The 21511-nt window shown below is 34.5% G+C and overlaps 1 protein-coding gene across 6 annotated transcripts in view; it reads left to right on the top strand.

Moving 5' to 3' along the window:
- The window catches only part of ANKRD17 (ankyrin repeat domain 17), a 150760-nt gene extending 132220 nt beyond the window's left edge, over positions 1–18540 (top strand). For 2 of the 6 annotated variants that reach the window (XM_081304254.1, XM_081304253.1), the window contains exons 27-33: positions 214–363; positions 2259–3892; positions 8424–8621; positions 13800–14048; positions 14555–14733; positions 15136–15300; positions 16275–18504. In XM_081304254.1, the coding sequence (XP_081160380.1) occupies positions 214–363; positions 2259–3892; positions 8424–8621; positions 13800–14048; positions 14555–14733; positions 15136–15300; positions 16275–16334 (2635 nt within the window). In that variant the 3' untranslated portion in view covers positions 16335–18504. Of the gene's footprint in view, positions 1–213; positions 364–2258; positions 3893–8423; positions 8622–13799; positions 14049–14554; positions 14734–15135; positions 15301–16274 lie in introns of all 6 variants that reach the window. The other 4 variants (XM_081304252.1, XM_081304255.1, XM_081304251.1 and 1 more) reach the window with 4 other exon arrangements.
- The last annotated feature ends 2971 nt before the right edge of the window (positions 18541–21511 follow it).

The raw sequence follows: 21511 nt of genomic DNA, 5'->3' as shown, positions 1-21511 counted from the left end.
AACAAGATGGGAAGCTTAGGTAAAGCTGTCTGTCATTGCTAGTTGCCTTTTAATATATTCATCTGGAGTAAGAGTAGATATAAAAGACTTATTTAAGGGTAATCTATTTTCTGCAGAAAAACATTTTATTAATACTCTTTCCCTTTATTTTAATTACAGACACTGATATTAATGATTTATCTTAATTTATTTACTTTTGCAACTTGTAAACAGGTCAAAGAAAGTATCTGTTCCATCAACTGTAATATCCAGAGTGATTGGAAGAGGAGGCTGTAATATCAACGCTATTCGGGAGTTCACTGGTGCACATATAGATATTGATAAACAGAAAGACAAGACAGGAGATCGAATAATAACTATAAGGCAAAATTTATCTCTTATGTTTTCTTTCTTTCTTTCTTTCTGTTTTATCATACTATAGCTTAATGAAATATAACCATTTAAGTTTTTATTGGAACTTTGTGTTTAATAGTACACTTATCTTAAATAACTCAGAATATGTCTGTGTCTGAATAGCTTTAAAATAAAAAAATAATATTCTAAGAAACAATAGGATGTATTAAGCTATATTAGATTACTTTAAAGTAAATCCAAGTTCCTTTGAAAGAGTTTCATGTTTTGTGATGGCTGTTACAAATTTACTTGTGGGAGGCAGATGTACTTTTGCAGTGTATCATAGGGCCAATAGTTGTAATGTACTTATAAAATAAGCAGGTAGTTAACCATCTCTGTTTTTTACTCATCCTTCTTTCTTCTTGTTTTCCCTCTGCTGGAATAGTTGGGTAGCCATAACTTTGCCCTGACTAAAGAGGGAAGCAGATACTCTTTCTGGATAGCTTCTTCCTTAGGTTTAAGACTTTTATTACAATCAAATGTTTCCCTTAACATACAACATTAGGGCTTGATGTTATTATAGTCATCATTTGTACATAATATAATTTGGTTCAGTTTCATTCCCTAAATATCCCCCTTCCACTCTTCTCCCGCATCTCCATTCTCTATTCTAGTGATCTTCCTTTTAATTTCACAAGTTCCCCCCATATTTTTCCCCGTTTTCTTTAGGTTTCCACATAGAAGAGAAAACATGGCCCTTGACTTGCTGAATCTGACATATCTAGCTTAATATAATGCTTTCAAGTACCATCCATTTTCCTGCAAGTGACATAATTTTGTTTTTCTTTATAGCTGAAAAAACTCCATTGTGTATCTATCATACTTATTTATTTATTTTTAATTTGCCTTTTTAAATTAATCCATTGTTGTAATGGCTAGTTCCTAACTTGAGCATTGTGAATTGCACTGCTGTAAATATGGATATGCTATATCACTAGAGTATGCTGACTGTATTTCTTTTCTATAAATACCAAGAAATGGCATAACTGGGACATAAGGTGTCCATTCCTATTCTTTTAGTAATATCCATACTGATTTCTATAGTCCTCACTCGTTTTTGAGATCCTTTCCCAGAGGGATTATAATAATTATCCTACTAACAGAGAAACTACTAGTGAATGTATAGTAAATGAGGTCATCTTAGTCATCTCAGATACCAGGATTTAAAAGACTTTTGTTGGGGGGGGGGGGGCATTACTGGAAATTGAACCCAGGGCCTAAAATGTGCTAAGCAAGTGCTCTACCTCGAGGTACATCCCCAACACCTATATTCTTAGTTGGATTGTTTTCCATGTTAGTTATTTATTTTTGCAGTGCTAGGGATCAAACCCAGGACTTTTCATATGCTGAGCAGACTCTACTCCTGATCTACAGCCCTTGCCCCTCTTGTATTATTTATAGTACTGATCATACAGCTTACGTAGACTTTTATATGCACGAGTTTTCCAAACCATAATGTATTTTACAGTGGGAAAATGATTTCTTAGTCTAAGGAAACACTATTAAAACTAATTTTTAGAAATAATTCAATCAGGGCTGGCATTGTGGCTCAGTGGTAGAGTGCTCACCTAGCATGGGTGAGGCACTGGGTTCGATCCTTAGCACCAAATAAAAATAAAGGCATTGTGTCTACTTAAAACTTAAAAAAATAATAATAAAAATAAATAAATCACTCATTCCTCTGATACATATAGTATTAATTCAGGACAGTTTATTGCTTTATTTGGAAAATACTTTGGTCAGAAGATTACTTTTTAACTTTTATCTGTTCTCTGTATATATGTATATTAATTGCATGTAGACTTTAATATTATTAGTAAATAGAAAAAATTAGACCTAATAATTTTGTTTTGGTCAACATACAGGGGTGGCACTGAATCAACAAGACAGGCAACTCAGTTGATCAATGCTCTCATCAAGGATCCCGACAAAGAAATTGATGAACTTATTCCAAAGAATCGTTTGAAAAGCTCCTCAGCAAATTCCAAAATAGGGTCATCAGCACCTACCACCACTGCTGCTAACAGTTCCTTAATGGGAATTAAAATGACGACTGTAGCTCTGTCATCAACATCTCAAACTGCCACAGCACTCACTGTGCCTGCAATTTCTTCTGCATCTACTCACAAAACCATTAAAAACCCAGTGAATAATGTGAGGCCTGGTTTTCCAGTTTCTCTTCCATTAGCATATCCTCCTCCACAGTTTGCACATGCTTTGCTTGCTGCTCAGACTTTCCAGCAGATCCGTCCACCACGGTTGCCCATGACCCACTTTGGAGGTACTTTTCCACCAGCTCAATCCACTTGGGGTCCTTTTCCTGTCAGGCCTTTGAGCCCTGCCAGAGCTACTAACTCGCCTAAGCCTCACATGGTGCCTCGCCATAGCAATCAGAATAGCAGTGGTTCTCAGGTGAATTCAGCAGGTTCTTTAACTTCAAGTCCAACAACTACAACCAGTTCATCAGCTTCAACGGTGCCTGGTACATCTACAAATGGTAGTCCAAGTTCACCTTCTGTCAGAAGGCAGCTTTTTGTCACAGTTGTGAAGACATCTAATGCCACCACCACAACAGTCACAACCACAGCAAGCAACAACAGCACTGCACCCACAAATGCCACATATCCTATGCCTACTGCCAAAGAACACTATCCAGTATCATCCCCATCTTCCCCATCACCACCAGCCCAGCCAGGAGGGGTTTCTAGAAACAGCCCTTTGGATTGTGGATCAGCATCTCCAAATAAAGGGGCATCTTCCTCCGAACAGGAAGCAGGTAGTCCACCAGTAGTAGAAACAGCAAACAATAGACCTCCAAACAGCAGCAGTTCTTCTGGGAGTTCATCAGTTCATTCTACTCAGCAACAGCCTCCGGGATCTGTTTCCCAGGAGCCAAGACCACCTCTTCAGCAGTCTCAGGTTCCTCCCCCGGAAGTTAGAATGACTGTTCCTCCTTTAGCAACAACAAGTTCTGCTCCAGTGGCGGTGCCTTCTACTGCCCCAGTGACTTACCCTATGCCTCAGACACAAATGGGATGCTCCCAACCTCCTAAAATGGAAACCCCTGCTATTAGACCACCCTCTCATGGCACAAGTGCTCCTCACAAGAATCCAGCTCCAGTGCAGAATTCATCTGTTGCAGTTCTCAGTGTCAATCATATCAAAAGACCTCACAGTGTTCCCTCCTCTGTCCAGCTACCTTCAACCTTAAGTACACAAAGTGCTTGTCAGAATTCAGTACATCCAGCAAATAAGCCTATTGCTCCCAATTTCAGTGCCCCCTTACCATTTGGGCCCTTTAGCACATTGTTTGAAAACAACCCTACTTCTGCTCATGCCTTCTGGGGAGGATCTGTTGTTTCATCTCAGTCAACACCAGAATCTATGCTATCAGGAAAGTCTTCATATTTGCCAAATTCAGATCCTTTACATCAGTCTGATACTTCCAAAGCTCCAGGTTTTAGACCACCATTACAGAGACCTGCTCCAAGTCCCTCAGGTAAGTTTCTATTTTCTGACATTCTACTCACCGAGGTGGTAGAAAACTCTTGATCATTTTATAATATTTTAATTCTATGGCTAGGCTATGTGGATAGAGGTTATAGTTGTTAATGTTTGTTTTCTTTCTGGATGCTGGTGATTTAACCCAATATCTCAAGTACTCTATCACTGAGCTGCAATCAAACAAGATTGTTTTATTCAATTAAATCAAATGCTGTTGTGTTGTGTGTGTCTAGCATACTGGTATTTTTTTTTTAAGCCTTTGAAAACTATAGTAGATTTTATCTTGAATTTCCCATATATAAGTTTATCAGGTCAGTTTTTCTCTCTCTCAAAAAAAAAAGTCTCTTGTGTTCGGATTAATAAGGTAATGCTGCCAAAACTTTTATTTCAAAAACCAAATAGCTAACAAGAAATTTTTAAAATTTGGTTTCATTTTTCCTTCAGTTTTGTTTCTAAAATAATGGGAAAATGTAGGGCTAAACAGTCTAATAATAGCCTAATAAGTAGCCTAATAATAGCCATATGTGCTATTTAAATTTAAATTAATGGAAATTAAATTTAAAAATTCATCCTCTTAGTCAAGCTAGTAATATTTCAAAGGCCTAATAAGTACTTGTGGCCAATGTTTCCACATTGGACTGCTGCAGAGATGTAGAGCATTTCCATTGTCACAGAAAGTTCTATCAGACAACACTGATATTTATAATGTATGGAGGATCTAAAATCCTGTGATTTTAAGCTATTTTTTTAAAAAGTTTTTTTTTTTTTTTAAAGAGAGAGAGAGAGAGAGAATTTTTAATATTTATTTTTTAGTTCTCGGCGGACACAACATCTTTGTTTGTATGTGGTGCTGAGGATCGAACCCGGGCCGCATGCATGCCAGGCGAGCACGCTACCGCTTGAGCCACATCCCCAGCCCCTTAAAAAAGTTTTTACTTCAAATTTTTTTGGATTTATAATAGAATTCTTATATAATTCCTCTAGCTTCCTGTACGTAAATAAACATCTAAGAATCTGTGTGAGTGTGTGTGTGTCCGTGTGTTTATGCTTGTTTACTGAGAATTGAATGCAGAGACTACCACTGAGCCACACCCCCAGTCCTTTTTATTTTATTTTGAGGGTCTTAAGTTGCTGAGGCTACACTGAAACTTGTAATCATCCTGCCTTAGCCTCCTCAGTCATTGGGATTACAGGCGTGCTCCATTGCTCCTGGCATGTAAACACCTTATATAAACATGGTACCTTTCCCAGAATATCGGTACAGTACTACTAACTAGACTACAGATTTCACCAGTTTTTCCATTAATATCTTTTTTCTTTTGTAGAATCTAATCAAGGATACCCAGTTGGATTTAGAGTTATTGTGTTTTTATTATGTGCATTTCAAGAGAAAATTCATGTGAGAGATTGACACACAATGGCCTGTGGGCCAAATTTGGCCTATTGCCTGTTTTCACATTTTTAAAATTTATTTATTTACTTACTATCCCTATATTTATTTAAATGGAGTCATGCTTTGTTGTCCATCCTGGGCTAAAGTGGTCCTTCTACCTCAGCTTTCCCTGAGAGCTTGTGTGGAGATTCTACCAGGGAAGCACAACTACTCCATATACCCTCAACTGAGGAACAGTCCTCCTCTATTGGGGAAGGTTGTCCTCTTCCATTGAGTGTGCAGTTTCAGAGAAACATTTTCTGAAAAGCACTACAGGTGCACAACGTACCTTGCTAAAAATTGTTTTTAGAAAGAATAATATGTGATTCAAATTTCAGTGTTTATAGATAAAATTTTATTGAAACACAGCCATGCCCCATTTTGTTTGCATATTATATGATTGATTTCACACTATGACAAGATCGAATAGTTGGAATGGAAACCATGTGGCCTTCCAAGCCTAAAATATTTGGTAATTGGTGAGATTTTTTTTGTTTATTTGTTTGGACTTTTTGTTTTGTTTTGTTTTGTTTTGTTTTTTCAGCACTGGGTATTCAATGCAGGGCCCCACACATGCCAGGCCAGCACACTCCGCCACTATATCCCCAGCCCTTTTACAGGCATGTCTTTTACAGAAAAGCTTCCATGTCCCATCTTTTATTTTTAGAGATACAACACTCTAGGACAAAAATTTTCAGATTTAGTAGGAACTCTGTTATTTTTACCTATTTCTGCAACATGTAATTATAAATAACATGATCAGTAATTTTTTTTTTGGGGGGGGCTGGGGGTTGATTTTGTATATACTTAAAAAAAAACACAATTTTTCTTGCTTACTTAAACAGTGTCCTTGTTTTAATTGAATTTTAAAGGGGTATGATATGCCAGTGCATGGAACGCTTTTAAATTTCATTTTTATGACAGAATTTATTTTTTGTCAAAAATACTTTGTCATTCCAAAAATTGTGATAATCTAGGCGGTATATTTCAAAAGGCTAGAATTAAGATTCAGAGAACAAAGAAATCAATTTTTATTTTGTAAAAAGCTATGCAAAAGCTGGGTGTGGTGGCATACAATTTGTAATCCTAGTGACTGGGGAGGCTGAAGCAACTTAGCAAGACTCTAAGCAATTTGGTAAGACCTATCTCAAAATAAATAGATAAAAAGGGCTGGGGATGTGGCTGAGTGGCTAAGCACCCCTGGGTTCAACCCCTGATACCAAAAAAAAAAAAAAAAAAAAGAAGAAGAAGAAAGAAAAAGACATGGGGCGGGGATGGGGAGAACAGCTTTATAAGAGCACAAGTTGATTAGAGTTAAAATTAGCATTGAAATTTAAGAATTTCTCAAAGGAGAACATTGCTAGATGAAGGTCATTAGTTAAAAATTTTATTCTTTATTACACAGGAAATGCCTCTTAAGTTTTTTTAAACCTCTTCCAGATACTAATTTTTTTCCTTCTTTTTCCTAATTTATTTTGCATTCCATTCTTTTTTTTTTTTTAAAGAGAGAGAGAGAGAGAGAGAATTTTATTTTTAATATTTATTTTTTAGTTCTCGGCGGACACAACATCTTTGTTGGTATGTGGTGCTGAGGATCGAACCCGGGCCGCACACACGCGAGGCGAGCGTGCTACCAGTTGAGCCACATCCCCAGCCCGCATTCCATTCTTTTATGCTTTCTTTGCTTAACTGTTTTTTTTTTTTTATTCAACTATTTGAAATCTATTTTTATTTTGAAAAACTTTTGAGGGGGGAACGGTATTGGGGACTGAACTCAGAGGCATTGGACCACTGAACCATATCCTCAGTCCTATTTTGTATTTTATTTAGAGACAGGGTCTCACTAAGTTGGTTAGTTCCTCACTTTTGTTGAGGCTGGCTTTGAACTCACTATCCTCCAGCCTCAGCCTCCTCAGCTGCTGAGATGACAGGCGTGCACCACCGCACCTGGCTGAAAAACTTTTAAAATTGCGGGGGGGCAGGGGGCGGTTGGATTGTACATTTTAAGGGAAAAAAATACACAGAAATGAGTACTTGTATATTCCCTCACTTATTATCTACTTATCAATGTCTTTTCAAACCCTCTTTTGCCTCTTTCCTTTCTGTCCCCTCTTGCTTTGCCTCTCAGGCCTTTCCGTGTTCTTCTTTCCTTCTTCTTTCCCCTCTTTTTATCCCTGTCTCTGTTTTCTTTTACTTTCTACCTTTGTCAAATCATGAGAAGATAGGTTCCCAACATTATGATACTTCACTCCAAAGTGGGTTGGCTTCCATTCCATATTCCCAAAACATGCATTTATGCCTTCCAAGTTATGCCACTATTACTACCTTCAAGAAAATTGGAATCAATCATAGTACCTAACTCATAATACCATTATCCCAAATATATTCTTTATGAAGATTACAGGTGTGCACCACCACATCCTGCTGTCATGCAGTTCGTGATATTGAATCCTTTGAGGAGTCCAATTTTTCCACAAATGTCTTCAAATTTATCTTTTTTTTATTATCAGATTTAGACCAGTCATTTCCAAGAGGAGTATCACATAGGTGATATGTTTCAAACTTCACTCCGTATTATATTAGAAGTACTAAATGGTAGATTATTGTGTTACTGACTGTGGAAACCAAAGCCACTTGGTTAAGCTGCCAACACCAGATTTCTTTATTGTAGAAGCATACCTGTGACTCTGTGGTTGAGGGATGGGGGGAGTAGCTGGAGAACAAAACAAATTAAGGCTCTCCCAGTACATCACCAGACCCTTTCCTATAGATTTTTAAAGATAGAAATTTAATTCCTTAACCTTTAAGCCTGTTTAAATGACCAGTTGATATTATCAGTACTTCATAATAGCAAATAATAAATGAAATATTAAAATTAAATGTGAAATCATCCCCTTAATGATTTTTTTTCTTTTTATAGTTATCTTTATAAAATGAAGAAGTGACAGTGGACTGAAAGAAGTAACCAAGGAGAATTTTTTTTAATAATTAAATAGTTTCAGATATATCTGTAGCCTCTTAAAATTTTGACTTTGTCTAATTCTCTCCTAATGGTAATAACTGTTATAAATTATGATGGTCTTTTCTTTTATAGGTATTGTCAATATGGACTCGCCATATGGTTCTGTAACACCTTCTTCTACACATTTGGGAAATTTTGCCTCAAACCTTTCGGGAGGTCAGATGTATGGACCTGGAGCACCCCTTGGAGGAGCACCTGCAGCTGCTAACTTTAACAGACAACATTTTTCCCCACTTAGTTTGTTAACTCCATGTTCATCAGCATCAAATGGTGAGTACTAATAGGTATAATTCCAAAAGAAGAATTGTATGTGTTCCTTTTTTTTTTTTTTTTGATGGTGGTGGTGGTAGGAGATACAGGGGGTTGAACCCAGGGTATATAACCACTGAGCCACATCCTCAGCCCTTTTTATTTTTTTATTTTGAGACAGGTCTCCATAAGCTGCTGAGACTGGCCTTGAACTTGAGATCCTCCTGCCTCAGCCTCCCCAAATACATGCATTACAGGCATGTGCCACCATGCCAGATTTTTTTCTTTCATCTTGGTGCTGTGATTGAACCCAGGGCCTCCTTATATAACTATATTGTTGATACATTGTCTTTGATGCTATTAAAATTGCTTCATTGCAACATTCCAAGAACTTTTTAGTACAAAAAACATTAAAACCTCTAGAAAAATTGAAAGAATAGTTCAAGAAACTCATATTTCCTTTACTTGAACTAAAGATTTCATTACATTTATTTTCCCTGTTTGCTTTTTTGTTGCTATTTTTTTTTAATTTGAAAACACAATTAAGATGTAGATATACTTCATACCTAAAAACAATGCATTACTTAAGAATTAGGACCTTTTCTTAAACAACTACAATATTATTGCCAAATACCAAATAGATTAATAGATTAACATTCAGATGCAATTATATAATACTAATTCACTATTAATCTTGATACACAGACCATGTTCAAATAGTCCCCGATCTAAGATTCAGAGCATGATTTTTTTAATTTGCATTCTTCTCCTAAAAATGTTTCCCAAAACTGTATAAGCTTAAGGCCCCACAAAAACCTAGATCTGCCCTAATCTCTAAAACCTATTTTTTCTCTACTATATCAGTTTATTTTATAATAATATGACTCAGAATTACATTTTTCTTTTTTTATATTAAAGAAATTATGAGAGACGAGAAAACTATTTTAGTTAGGCCCTTTTCACAGCAAAGAATATAGGTCCATCTAAGGAATCCCAAGGAAAATGATGTTATAAGGCTATATGGGATCATTTTTAGAACCATACAGGACTTAAAAGTAGCTGTGTTCATATCCCCTCCCTCTCCATCTACCATTGTCTTTTCCTGTGAGTCTTTTTTTGTTTTTTTTACTGATTTTGGCTTGAACTCTGTTAGATGTGAATATAGCGGCTACTCCTACTTGCTTTCGAATTCTATTTGAAATATTAACCCTTTTGCTTGCAGTCTGTGTATGTCTTTGGCATTGAGGTGAGTTTCTTGTAGGCAGTATACCATCGGGGGTTTCTCGTTCATTTGTTTGTCTTTTTTTGTGTGTGGTGGTGATGGCGGGTAGTGGGGGAATACTGGATCCCAGGGGTGCTTTACCACCGAACTGTATTCCTGGTCCTTTTTTAATTTTTATTTTGAGACGTGGTCTCACTAAGTTACTGAGGCTTGCTTTGAACTTGTGATCCTTCTGATTACAGGTGTGCATCACCATGCCCAGCCTGAGTCTTGTTATTCAATTTATTAAGCCAGTTTTGTCTTTTGAGAATTAAGGCCATATACATTGAGGATTATTATTGAAAGATATGGCCTAGTTCCTGTCATTTTTTCTTCTCATAGTTTTGAATACTCTGTACGTTCATTTCTTCCTCATTTACTCATTTTAGAGATATAGTTGTTTACTGTATTAATTATGTTTGATTAGTTCCTAATTCTTTCTTGGTTATTTACTTTTCTAATGAGATTTATTCTTTCCAATGTCTTGATTATGTTTATCTTTATTCTCCTGTGTAGGATTGATTCCTTTAAGTATCTTCTGTAATGATGGCTTAATAGTTATGAGATTCTTATGCTTAGCCTGGAAATTCTTTATTTCATCTTCATATCTGAAGGAAATTTTTATTGTATATAATTATATATAATCCAGGTTGAGTTATTTTCTTTAGGGCTTCAAATTATTGAGATCCTTTAGAGTTCATGCTGAGGAATCTGCTGTTGTTCTGATGGACTTATCTTTAAATGTGATTTGGAGCTTCTCTCTTGAAATTTTTAAAATTTTTTTTCTTTGTTCTTTACTTTGGGAAGTTTCTGGAGAGCTTCTTTTCTAGTCATGTTTATTTTGGGTTCTAGATGCCTCCCGAACCTGGATGTGCATGTTTTTCCCAAAGATTTGGGAAGGTTTCTGTTAATTTCACTAAATAGGTTTTCTGTGCCTTTATTCTATAGCTTTTCTCCCTCAAAGTTATAGTCTTTTAATGGTGTCTCAGAGATCTTGTATGTGCTATTCATTGTTTCTTTTTTTCTTTATTATTGTCAGAATGTAAGAATTTATCAACCTTGTCTTCAAACTCTAATATGCTTTCTTCCACTTGATCTAGTCTGTTGTAAGGCTTTCAACTGCATTTTATCTGACCTATTGAACTTTTCATTTCCAAGATGTTTGGTTGTTTTTCAGAATTTTTCTTTATTGAATTTTCTTTCATACCCTGCATTGTCTTCCTTAATACATTTAGTTGTTTACTTATATCCTCTTGGAATTCATTAATCTTTTAAAAAAATCATTCTTTTTAATTCTTTTCTCAGCTATTTATCTACTTTGAAATCTTTGGAATCAGTTACTAATGAGTTACAACCTTTAGGATGTGTCATATTCACCTGTATTTTCATATTTCTTGCATTTCTATGTTGAGTTTGTACATCTATTGGAATGGATATCCCTTTAACTTTTGTGAAGATCTTCTTAGTAACCTCCTCTTGACAGTGTGCCCTGGGACATTGGTGTATTTTGTAATGTCTGCATAATTCTACTTCGACAACATAGCATGGTTTCCATCACTACTTCTACTGTGATTCGTGGGTTTTAACATAATGTGTGCTGTGTTGGAGCCTGAGGGACCTGCTTTCTCTGTAGGTCTCATGTGCATGGGATCCCTCTGGTAGTTTAAGCAGGTGTGATGTAGACAACAGAATATATGGTATACACTCTATGTGGTTACTCCTCCAGTCTTGTCAGGAATGATGTGTCCATCTGATACATTATGGAAACAACCTATGTTGAGGCCCTTCATAGGGGAGGCGTCTACAGCCTTTTGTGTTTTTTCTCTTTGCTGTTATTATGGGAGTGAATGTCCAGGAAGCAGGTCTTCAGGCCTTAGTACCACATAGAGGAAAGCAAACAACATGGACAACAACAAATAAAAGCAGCCCAGATAAATAAGTAAATTTTTTAAAAAGCAGAAATGAAGGAGGGAAAAATAACATAAACTAAAAAGTTTATATTAAGTTAAAAAATAATAAAAATAAATTAATTTTACAAAAAAGTAATAATTTCATTGGTCCCTGCCTATTATCCTAGCTAATAGGGAGGCTGAGGCAGGAGGATCCCAAGTTTAAAGCCAGCCTGGGCAACTTAGCAGACCCTGTCTCAATATAAAAAATAAGTAGGACTGGGGATGTTACTCAGTGATAGACCACTTGCCTACATTGTACATGGTCCTGGATTTAATCCCCACTACTGGATTCAAAAAAAAAAAAAAAGATCACAAGAACTCATTGAGAGGTACAGTAAGTTTAACTGAAATAGATCCCAGTGAGCACTAATGAGATGAAATTGATCACTACAGCACTTACTCTTTTTTCTAAGTCTTTTTAAAAGCATAGTATCACATAATACCATACCCATAATCCCAGCAACTAGAAAGGTTGAGGCAGACGGATCACAAGTAGTTAAAGGTTAGCCTCAGTAATTTAGCAAGACCCTGTCTCAATATAAAATCTTAAAAGGACTGGGGGATGTGTAGTTTAGTGGTAGAGCATGTGCTTTCACATGCATGAAGGCCTAGTTTTGATTCTTATCATCACCACAGTACAAAACAAAAACTTAATAGTGACTGAATTTTTCTTTGACTTCCCAATTCCCTCAAAAGTGCCTTGGCAAATAGTAGCACTATGTCATTTTAGAGGTGTATATGTGTAGATAGATGACTTCATAATTTACATCTATCATCTACCACATTCACATATAGCAAACTTATATGTATAAATAATTAAATGGAAAAATATTGTCTCTGGGCAGTACTGTAAGGTAGTTATAAATAGATTATAGATCTGCATGTTAACAGTTTTGATTTTTAAACTATACTGGTCGGGTAGGTCACATCTGTAATCCAGATACTCAGGAAAACTGAGGCGTGGGATCAGAAATTTGAGGTCAGTCTGGATAACTTATCGAGGACCTTGTCTCCAAAGTAAGAAGACTTGGGGGGTTGTGGCTCAGTGGTAGAGTTCCCCTGGGTTCATTCTCCATTAATGCAAGAAAATTAACTTCAAACTTCTCTACTTTCTTTAAGTTTAAATGTATTTTAATATTTTAGTTTTCCACATGCAATAAATTGGGTTATTTTGTTTTTTTTCGTCTCAATAATATATAGAGTTGGAATCCCTAATAAGTATTCTCAAACTGGCTTTATTAAAATACATACCTTATTTTTATTTTTTTAAAGATTTTTTAGTTGTCAGTTAATCTTTATTTATTTACATGTGGTGCCGAGAATCGAACCCTGTACCTCACATAAGCCAGGCGAGTGTTCTACCACTGAGCCACGACCCCAGCCCTCTATACCTTATTTTGATAAGTAAAGTTTTAGGTTGTTATTACCAAGAGTAACTTTTATAGACTACCCGTGGGAAAATAAAATAAACTAGGATAATGAAACAGTTTCCTATTAGTATTTTATGAGCATATATCATTTTTTCCCCTTAAACTATAGGTATTCCCAATTTTGTAGATAGTTGAATCTCTTTTGTTTTTTCATCATAACAAAGCAAAAAGTAAGTGTTCCCAAAAAAGTACTGTTTGGGAATTGCCAGTACAGGCAGTGTTTTGTTTTTTGTTTAACAATGTGTTCTCATTGCTCTGGTGTTATATTTTAGTTAGTGTCAAGATTACTTTATTTGAATGTTAATTAGTCTAAATGGTTTATTATATAAGTAGTTAACTACCTTGTGGCATTGACATTTTTACATTCTACCACAAAGTCATAGAACTTTAACCAGATTTTAATATGCATTAACTTATTATTTGAACGTTATTCTTATATTTAATTTTTCCCCAGTGAATACATATTTGAAATATCTTCAGAGTTTAAGATTTGGTTTTACAAAATTATATATTCTGTAGGTGACCTGTATTCTATTTCAAAATGTCTCTTCTCCAGATTCTCCTGCACAGTCAGTATCCTCTGGAGTTCGTGCACCATCTCCTGCCCCATCATCAGTACCTTTAGGGTCAGAAAAGCCCAACAATGTCTCTCAGGACAGGAAAGTTCCAGTTCCTATTGGGACTGAACGCTCTGCACGTATCAGGCAAACTGGAACTTCAACTCCATCTGTTATTGGAAGTAATTTGTCCACATCAGTAGGGCATAGTGGCATCTGGTCCTTTGAAGGGATTGGTGGCAGTCAAGGTATGATATGCTATCCTACTCACTAGATATTAAATTTATGCATTTAACTATACTACTTAAATAGTATCTAACTTTCATAATCTTAATTTTAAAAGATCTTTATTACTATCTTTGTTTTGACTTGTGAATCACTTTTTGTTCAGTTCCCATATGATCTTTCCTTTGCTTTAATTTATCAATGCTTACTGAAAATAGGCTAATTAAAGCATGTTAATTCTTTTCATTTCATCATATTAAGATGTTACCATTTCTTTTGAGGTCTTAGTTTTGTTATGTTTTGTAACACAAAGTGTTTTTATATCACTTCCCACAAACATGGAAGTGTTATAAAAATATATATGTGTGTGTTTATGTGCATGTATTTCTGCGTGTATGTATGTGGGTTTGTATATCCTACTCTGAAAGAATCCACAGCCCAATGTGACAACACTTAGAAAAATATGAATTGCTTCGTTTAGCTGTTCTTCAATTTTAAATGTTACCAATTTTTGTTTCTTTTCCCTCAGACAAAGTAGACTGGTGTAACCCTGGGATGGGAAATCCCATGATTCACAGGCCAATGTCTGATCCAGGAGTGTTTTCACAGCATCAAGCAATGGAGCGAGATAGTACAGGAATTGTAACTCCTTCTGGTACATTCCATCAGCATGTTCCTGCAGGATACATGGACTTTCCTAAAGTTGGGGTAATGGTGATTTAAACTGGCATTTTCATTATTTCAAAATATTTCTTATCATGAACCTTCTTTTACTTGCAAGTATATTAACATTTACTTGTAATGTGAAGCTGGCGCTTGGGCTGCAAATACTAGTCAAATTCTGGCTAAAATATAACTTCTTTAAGTCTTGATTTTTACCTTAGAGGAGTGTTTTTTGCCAAAATATTTTGGATATAGTAGATGTATTTATAACCTAATGTTAAAAAAAAATCTTAAAATAATTTTTAATTTCCCTATATAACACACACACATTCCCAAAATGAGATAAAGTTTTAAATGTCAGTTTTAAAGCTGCTGACTCTATTGGCAAAAAGTAAATAGTGTATTGAATGTTAATTTGGGTTTTTTTTTTTTTTTCCTTTTTATAAGGGTATGCCTTTTTCTGTGTATGGGAATGCAATGATTCCTCCAGTAGCTCCTATCCCTGATGGTACTGGAGGACCCATATTTAATGGCCCTCATGCTGCAGATCCCTCTTGGAACTCACTGATAAAAATGGTTTCAAGCTCTACAGAAAATAATGGTCCTCAAACGGTAAGATTGATTATTCAGCAAGCAAACATTTATTTATGAAATGCAAGGACAAATAGGATTCAAGTACATTATGGTAACAAAAGAATGTAATTATAGGATCAGTTGAGGAAACAGATTTAATTTAGATGAAATATAGCAGAAGGGTGGGAAATGCTATAAAAGGGAGTTGTTTGGGGTAAGATTATGAAACACCATCATATATACTATTGGGTAGCAAATAATAGATAAAAGATTTTAAGTTACAAGTCGATTGTCTTGTAAAATAATTTTAGGTTGACATAAAAATTTAGTGGTGATGTGAAAGGGGCCATCTAGAGATTATTTGTTAAAAGTATATAGATGTTGGGGCTGGGGTTGTAGCTCAGTGGTAGAGTCCTTGCCTAGCATGTATGAGGCACTGGGTTTGATTCACAGCACTACATATAAATAAACAAATAAAATAAAGATCTGTCAATAACTTAAAAAAATATACATATCAAAACTATCATTGACTCTAAAAATTTACAGAAATGGTTATATATTTGTAAATTTATCATATTTGGTATGTTTAATGATTCATTGTCTTCAACAACCATTAATCTGTTTCTACTTAAATGATGATTTTGAAAAACAAAATGTTGATAAATAATATCCTGTTTGAGGAATGAGAGAGGTAGATATTTAATGGCCCTCATGCTGCAGATCCCTCTTGGAACTCACTGATAAAAATGGTTTCAAGCTCTACAGAAAATAATGGTCCTCAAACGGGGACTGGAGTTGTAGCTTAGTGACAGAGCACTTTTTTAATATGCACATGGCCCTGTGTTTGATCTCTAGCACTACAGAAAAATAAGAAGTGGATCTTAACAGTGTTTTTCTCCATTTTTTTCTAGTACATTGCAAATTGGATATAACTTAGGTGTTTAGTACATAGTTTTTAATGAAGTATATGTGTTAAATATATATTTGATAAAATATGTATTTTCTATTCATAGGTATGGACTGGGCCCTGGGCACCTCACATGAACAGTGTGCATATGAACCAGCTTGGCTGATGAGGATCAGCTTGTTAGCCTGCAAATTCCTTTTCATTCAGAGGAAATCACAAGTGGCTGGAAAAAAAAAAAAAAAAATTACGCTCCCAAATCATTCTACTGATGTGCTTGACTGAAGTGTGTAGGCTTTTTGCAGAAGAACTTACTAACTGACCTATTTTCTGTGAACATTTGTGACTGCTCATTCCCCATCATCATCTGTTTTACCTTAGTTAGCATTTTTCTTATCATTTTTCTTTTTTTCTTTTCCTCTTCCCCTTTGGACATAACTTTCTGTTGAAGCTGTTCATTGGCTGGTTGGTTTTAGTACTGTAAACTGCTTCTGAGCAAACACGGAAATTTAGCAAAATTATGTAAACTTGATCCTGAAGTTTTAGAATGGCAAATAAATGTACAATTGTTTACATAACAGAAAAAGGCTAAGCAGAAAGTAAATTTCAATATGTCAGTATAGAGGCTCTACTTTATGTAGACTTAAATTAATGTGAGATATGTACCTTCATATTCAGAAATCTGGATGTTTCCTTCATACATTAAACTATTAATAAGCATAACTTTTCTACTTGTGTAATTTAAGTATAAAGTAAAATAATGGGCATTATCAGTGGATGTTTCCCTACATTGGCTTTTAAAACACTCGCCCCTCTCTTTTGGGTTTGTAGCAAGGCACATACAGAAAAAATTTCTAACTTTCCCTTGTCTTGTTATTACTTTTCCACACTCCTAGAATTCATACATATTCTCTTCACTTTCTTCTCTTTTTGCCTGTTATCACTAATACCAGTAAAATTCTCCTGCTAATAGTGCAAAAATTCTGTAAAGATTTTCCTATAATGATTGCTACAGAGATGGAGCATCTTCATCATCGCCAATGGTTTCTTCTAACCACAAAATGTTTAGACTTTTTTGAGAATTTAAAAAGCCACCACTGTTACAGTCAGCATATACAAGTTCTTAATATACTGTTTATTATTAAACAATTCAGTGTACTATTTTATATTGGATAATATTGATTCTTAACATTGGCTTTCCATTTATCAAGGCATCATAAAAATTTTCAATTTTCATTAATTTAGTGAGAAGTATTTCTTTTTTAGTTTGAAAGGCTTCTTGCTCTCTACACTTGTATATTATCAATGAAAAGGATCAACAGCTAACTTGGGTTCAAGTAATAAAAGAAAGTTTGCGTTTGTCATTAAGACAGTTTATGGTAGATACATGAATACAAAGATTACAACATAAAGTCTCCATTTATCCTGTTTATGTAAGATACAGGACCACACTAAACTATTCAGTGGGATTTATATATTCCATCCACTTGAAACAATAAACAGCAATGTATCCGAGAAGAATACGTGTCCTGCCCTGTCTCCTATGGAAAAATAAATTATATGGTTGAAATGTAAAAGAAAGCATAAAAGTGAAGTAATGTATATATATCAATTTGTCTTTTTTTTTTTTTAGTTAGACACAAATTCTACACTGGTAAAACATAAACTAGAATTCAGATAAATTACCCAGAGTTGAAAGTATGATTCCTTGGCTGTTCAAGAAAATGAATATTTCTTGCCTCTGATAATCTGACTAAAGAATAGAAAGTTGATTTTTCAAACACATCTAGAAGTCTATAAACAACACCCTCATGTTTTAATTTAGCATATGATCTTAAAATATATATATAATTTTGTTAAAATATGTAAATTTGTTTTTTCACTTGACTATGCCCAAATTTAAAGGAAAAGATAGAAGATCTACAAATAAATAGTAATGAAATAAACTACAGCACTTTACTAAAAAGGGGGTATAATGTTATTTAACAAAGTATATATGACTTTTGCCAGTGTTCTATATTTTTTTGCCTATTTCTTTTCTGTGTTAACTAGAGTTATTTTCAACTTAATCTTCCTGGAGAGCAGATACTACTCAGTATTTATTACAACACATGAATTTGGTTATTTCTTCACTAAACAGAATTTCTTAATATGGGGTGACATTCAAAATGCAGGGGGAAAATCCCTTTATTTTCTTGACTTTAAAAACTGGAGCAGGTGAATATAGATTGGAATGCTCCATATTTACATTTTGAGATCAGGCTTGTGAAGTACATTATTTTAGAAGTCTGTACTAGGAACATTTTTCAAATACATTTTTTTATATTTCAGATGTAATAATAATGCATATTTATTTGAACAATAAAAAAGCAATTTTTGAGACCCTGAAGGTCTTATTTTCTTCCAAAGTATGCAAGATATATACATGCAGAACACATTGTGTTTATTTCCTCTTACTCTTTTTAAGAAGTGATTTAATTCTTGGAAATAATCCATGGGTTATTTCACACCTTAATTTCCCAAGTAGTATCTCAATTACTCTGCAACCTATTTATACCAACTATTCCATTTTAAAAATGACTGCTTAGCATTTCCAACAAAATCCCCCTTTCATCTTTTCAACATATAAACATAACCAGCAAAACTGATTTTAGTGTTTATATGAAAGAAAATTATGTTTTCTATTATAAAGTAAAATCATTTTTATTTTACTAGTAGAATATTTTTTTTTATAAATCATGAATAGTCATTTTTGTTCTCTGGGGAAACAAAATAGGTAAATAGTGTATTAAGTATTCCTGCTTGTTCTTCAAAAAGTATTCCATCTGTCTTTCGACTCAAATTACCTAAATACACATTTCATTAAAATAATATTGCACACTATATTATTCACTTTATCTTTAAAATAGTACAAGGTATTACAAATTGGGAAACTCAGGATCGTAAAGCCTCTTCAAATCTTCTGATTCAGTCTATTTTCACTTTGATATTTTTCAAAAACACTCTCATAAGCTAGGCTTATAGATTACTGGTATAGTGCTTTCCTAGCATTTACAAGGCCCTGGGTTCAATCAATCACCAAAACATTTTTCACTCCCACAGATCTGACAAAGTGTACCAAAACATTTTATAAATAAGAAATTTTCATGTCAGGATTATTGTAAAATATCAAGGAAAAATTAAAACATCAGAAGAAAACTAAAAAAAATATTTTTAGTTGTTATTGGACCTTTATTTATATGTGGTGCTGACAATCAAACCCAGTGCCTCACATGCCAGGCAAGTGCTCTTCCACTGAACTACAACTCCAGCTCCCCAATTTACTTTTTAAGCACTAGAGATTCAGTATACCATTTATCTATTTTTACTTTAGATATATGAATTATGTTTCATATATATAGGTTATACTTTGTAAATTTGGGATGCTCCCAGATCTCTTTGGAAATGCACATCTCACTGAATAAATGTTTGCTTGAATAAGGCATAGCGTTTGATCAACTCCGGTAACTGGCATTTAAGATGAGAACATTAGTGCTTTATATTGGACATCTTGATTGCAAAAAATACTATCATTTTAATTTTGAATAGGTGAACATAGAGAAAACTGGAATTTGGATAGAATTCCTTTATAATGTGAGACACAGTAACGGACTAACAGTTCTGTTGTAAGAGATTTCATGTTAGAATTCTATGTTTAAATAGATTCACATTGTTATAAAGTGAAAGCCAACTTCCCAAGTTCAGTCCTTGAAAACCAAAGATAAAAGGGATATTTCTCAGTGCAGAGAGTGAAAACTAATTGCATTAGGTAGTTTCAGTTTTGAAAAGTAATACCTTGAAGAAGTAGTAAAAACTCTAAATCTGATTCCAAGGAGTAACTTGCTCATGAAAAAAATGGTACTTTTGAAACATTTCAGATGAAATATATATAAATATATATGGGAAATGAAAAATCTAAATGACATGATAATCTATTCACATTTTGAAAACTTTGGTCAGTTATTACCAATCTATTGACTGCATGGCATTAATAAATTTTATTTCTCATAGTTCTGAAAGCTAAGATATCCAATATAAACCTGTTGGCCTATTCTGTTCCTGGGGAGGAACTTCTTGTTTCTTCACATGGGGTAGTTATCTTTTTTTCTCTTATAAGGACACTAATTCAACTTATGAGGGACCATTCTTATAACTTAATTACTTCCCATGGACCCACACCCAGATAACATCACTCTTAGATTTTTAAAAACTAAATTGAAAAATTGTAAATAAAAATGTATTTAATACATTTATCAAACAATAAGAACACAGTAATGCTGTATGAGTAGCCTTTTGGAGGGTGAGTTGTTTTGTGCTGGAGTTTGAACCCAGGACCTTCTTTACACAGGCACTCTACCACTGAATCATACCCACCCCCAGCTAGTGTAGGTTATCTTTATGATGACAGAGTAGCTGGGAGCTGCAGCAAGAATATAAATTATTAGCCTAAGAAAATATTTAAAATTTGGAGTACAGTTTCCACTGAATGCATATAGCTTTCACACTATCACAAAATAGGAAAATCCTAAGTGGAACCATGCAGGGCTTTATACATTTAGTTACTCTGTAAGGAACTCAAAGCTGAGGAAACCATTAACTGTGACATAACCCTAAAATTAAGGACAGTGGTACAGTGCTTGCCTAACATGCATAAGGCTTTCTTTGGGTTTGACCCCAGCAGCACTGCCCTCTCCCGCTCAAAAAAAAAAAAAAAAAAAAAAATGCTGTCCCATAATCTGGCAACAACAACAAAAACCCATTCCTATAAATCTGGCGTCACAGTACGTTTGAACTATATTTTTAAAACTTCCTTTTGAGGGGCTGGGGTTGTGACTCGGTGGCAAAGCGCTCACCTTGCACATGTGAGGCACTGGGTTCGATCCTCAGCACCACATAAAAATAAAGATACTATGTCCCTCTATAACTTAAAAAAAAAATATTTAAAAAAATCAACTTTCTTTTGAATAGAAACTTTAGAATATTATTTCAAGATGATTACACCGAAGGAAAAAAATCCATTTTTTAATCACTGTAGAGGTTAAATAATCCATTCTTTTGATGTATTTTTACTTGAGTTACTGCCCGTGATCCTTACTCTTTAAATCAGAAGATAATACGTAAGATTTTTGCTACTATATATAATGTATCGAAGGAAACTCAATTTACAGCTGGGGTTTAAAACGCTAGCCGGAAAAGATGGACCAACGAAATATTATACCAAAGACTAAATTATGCCTAATGTTTAACGAATGATGATTAACAACACTTTCGGGAAAGCCGGCATTTCAGCAAAGCATTGACTCTTGG

The sequence above is a fragment of the Spermophilus citellus genome (genome assembly GCF_964194105.1).
Source record: "Spermophilus citellus genome assembly, chromosome: 8".
Lineage (NCBI taxonomy): Eukaryota > Metazoa > Chordata > Mammalia > Rodentia > Sciuridae > Spermophilus > Spermophilus citellus.
This window is presented reverse-complemented; position numbering and strand designations above follow the sequence as displayed.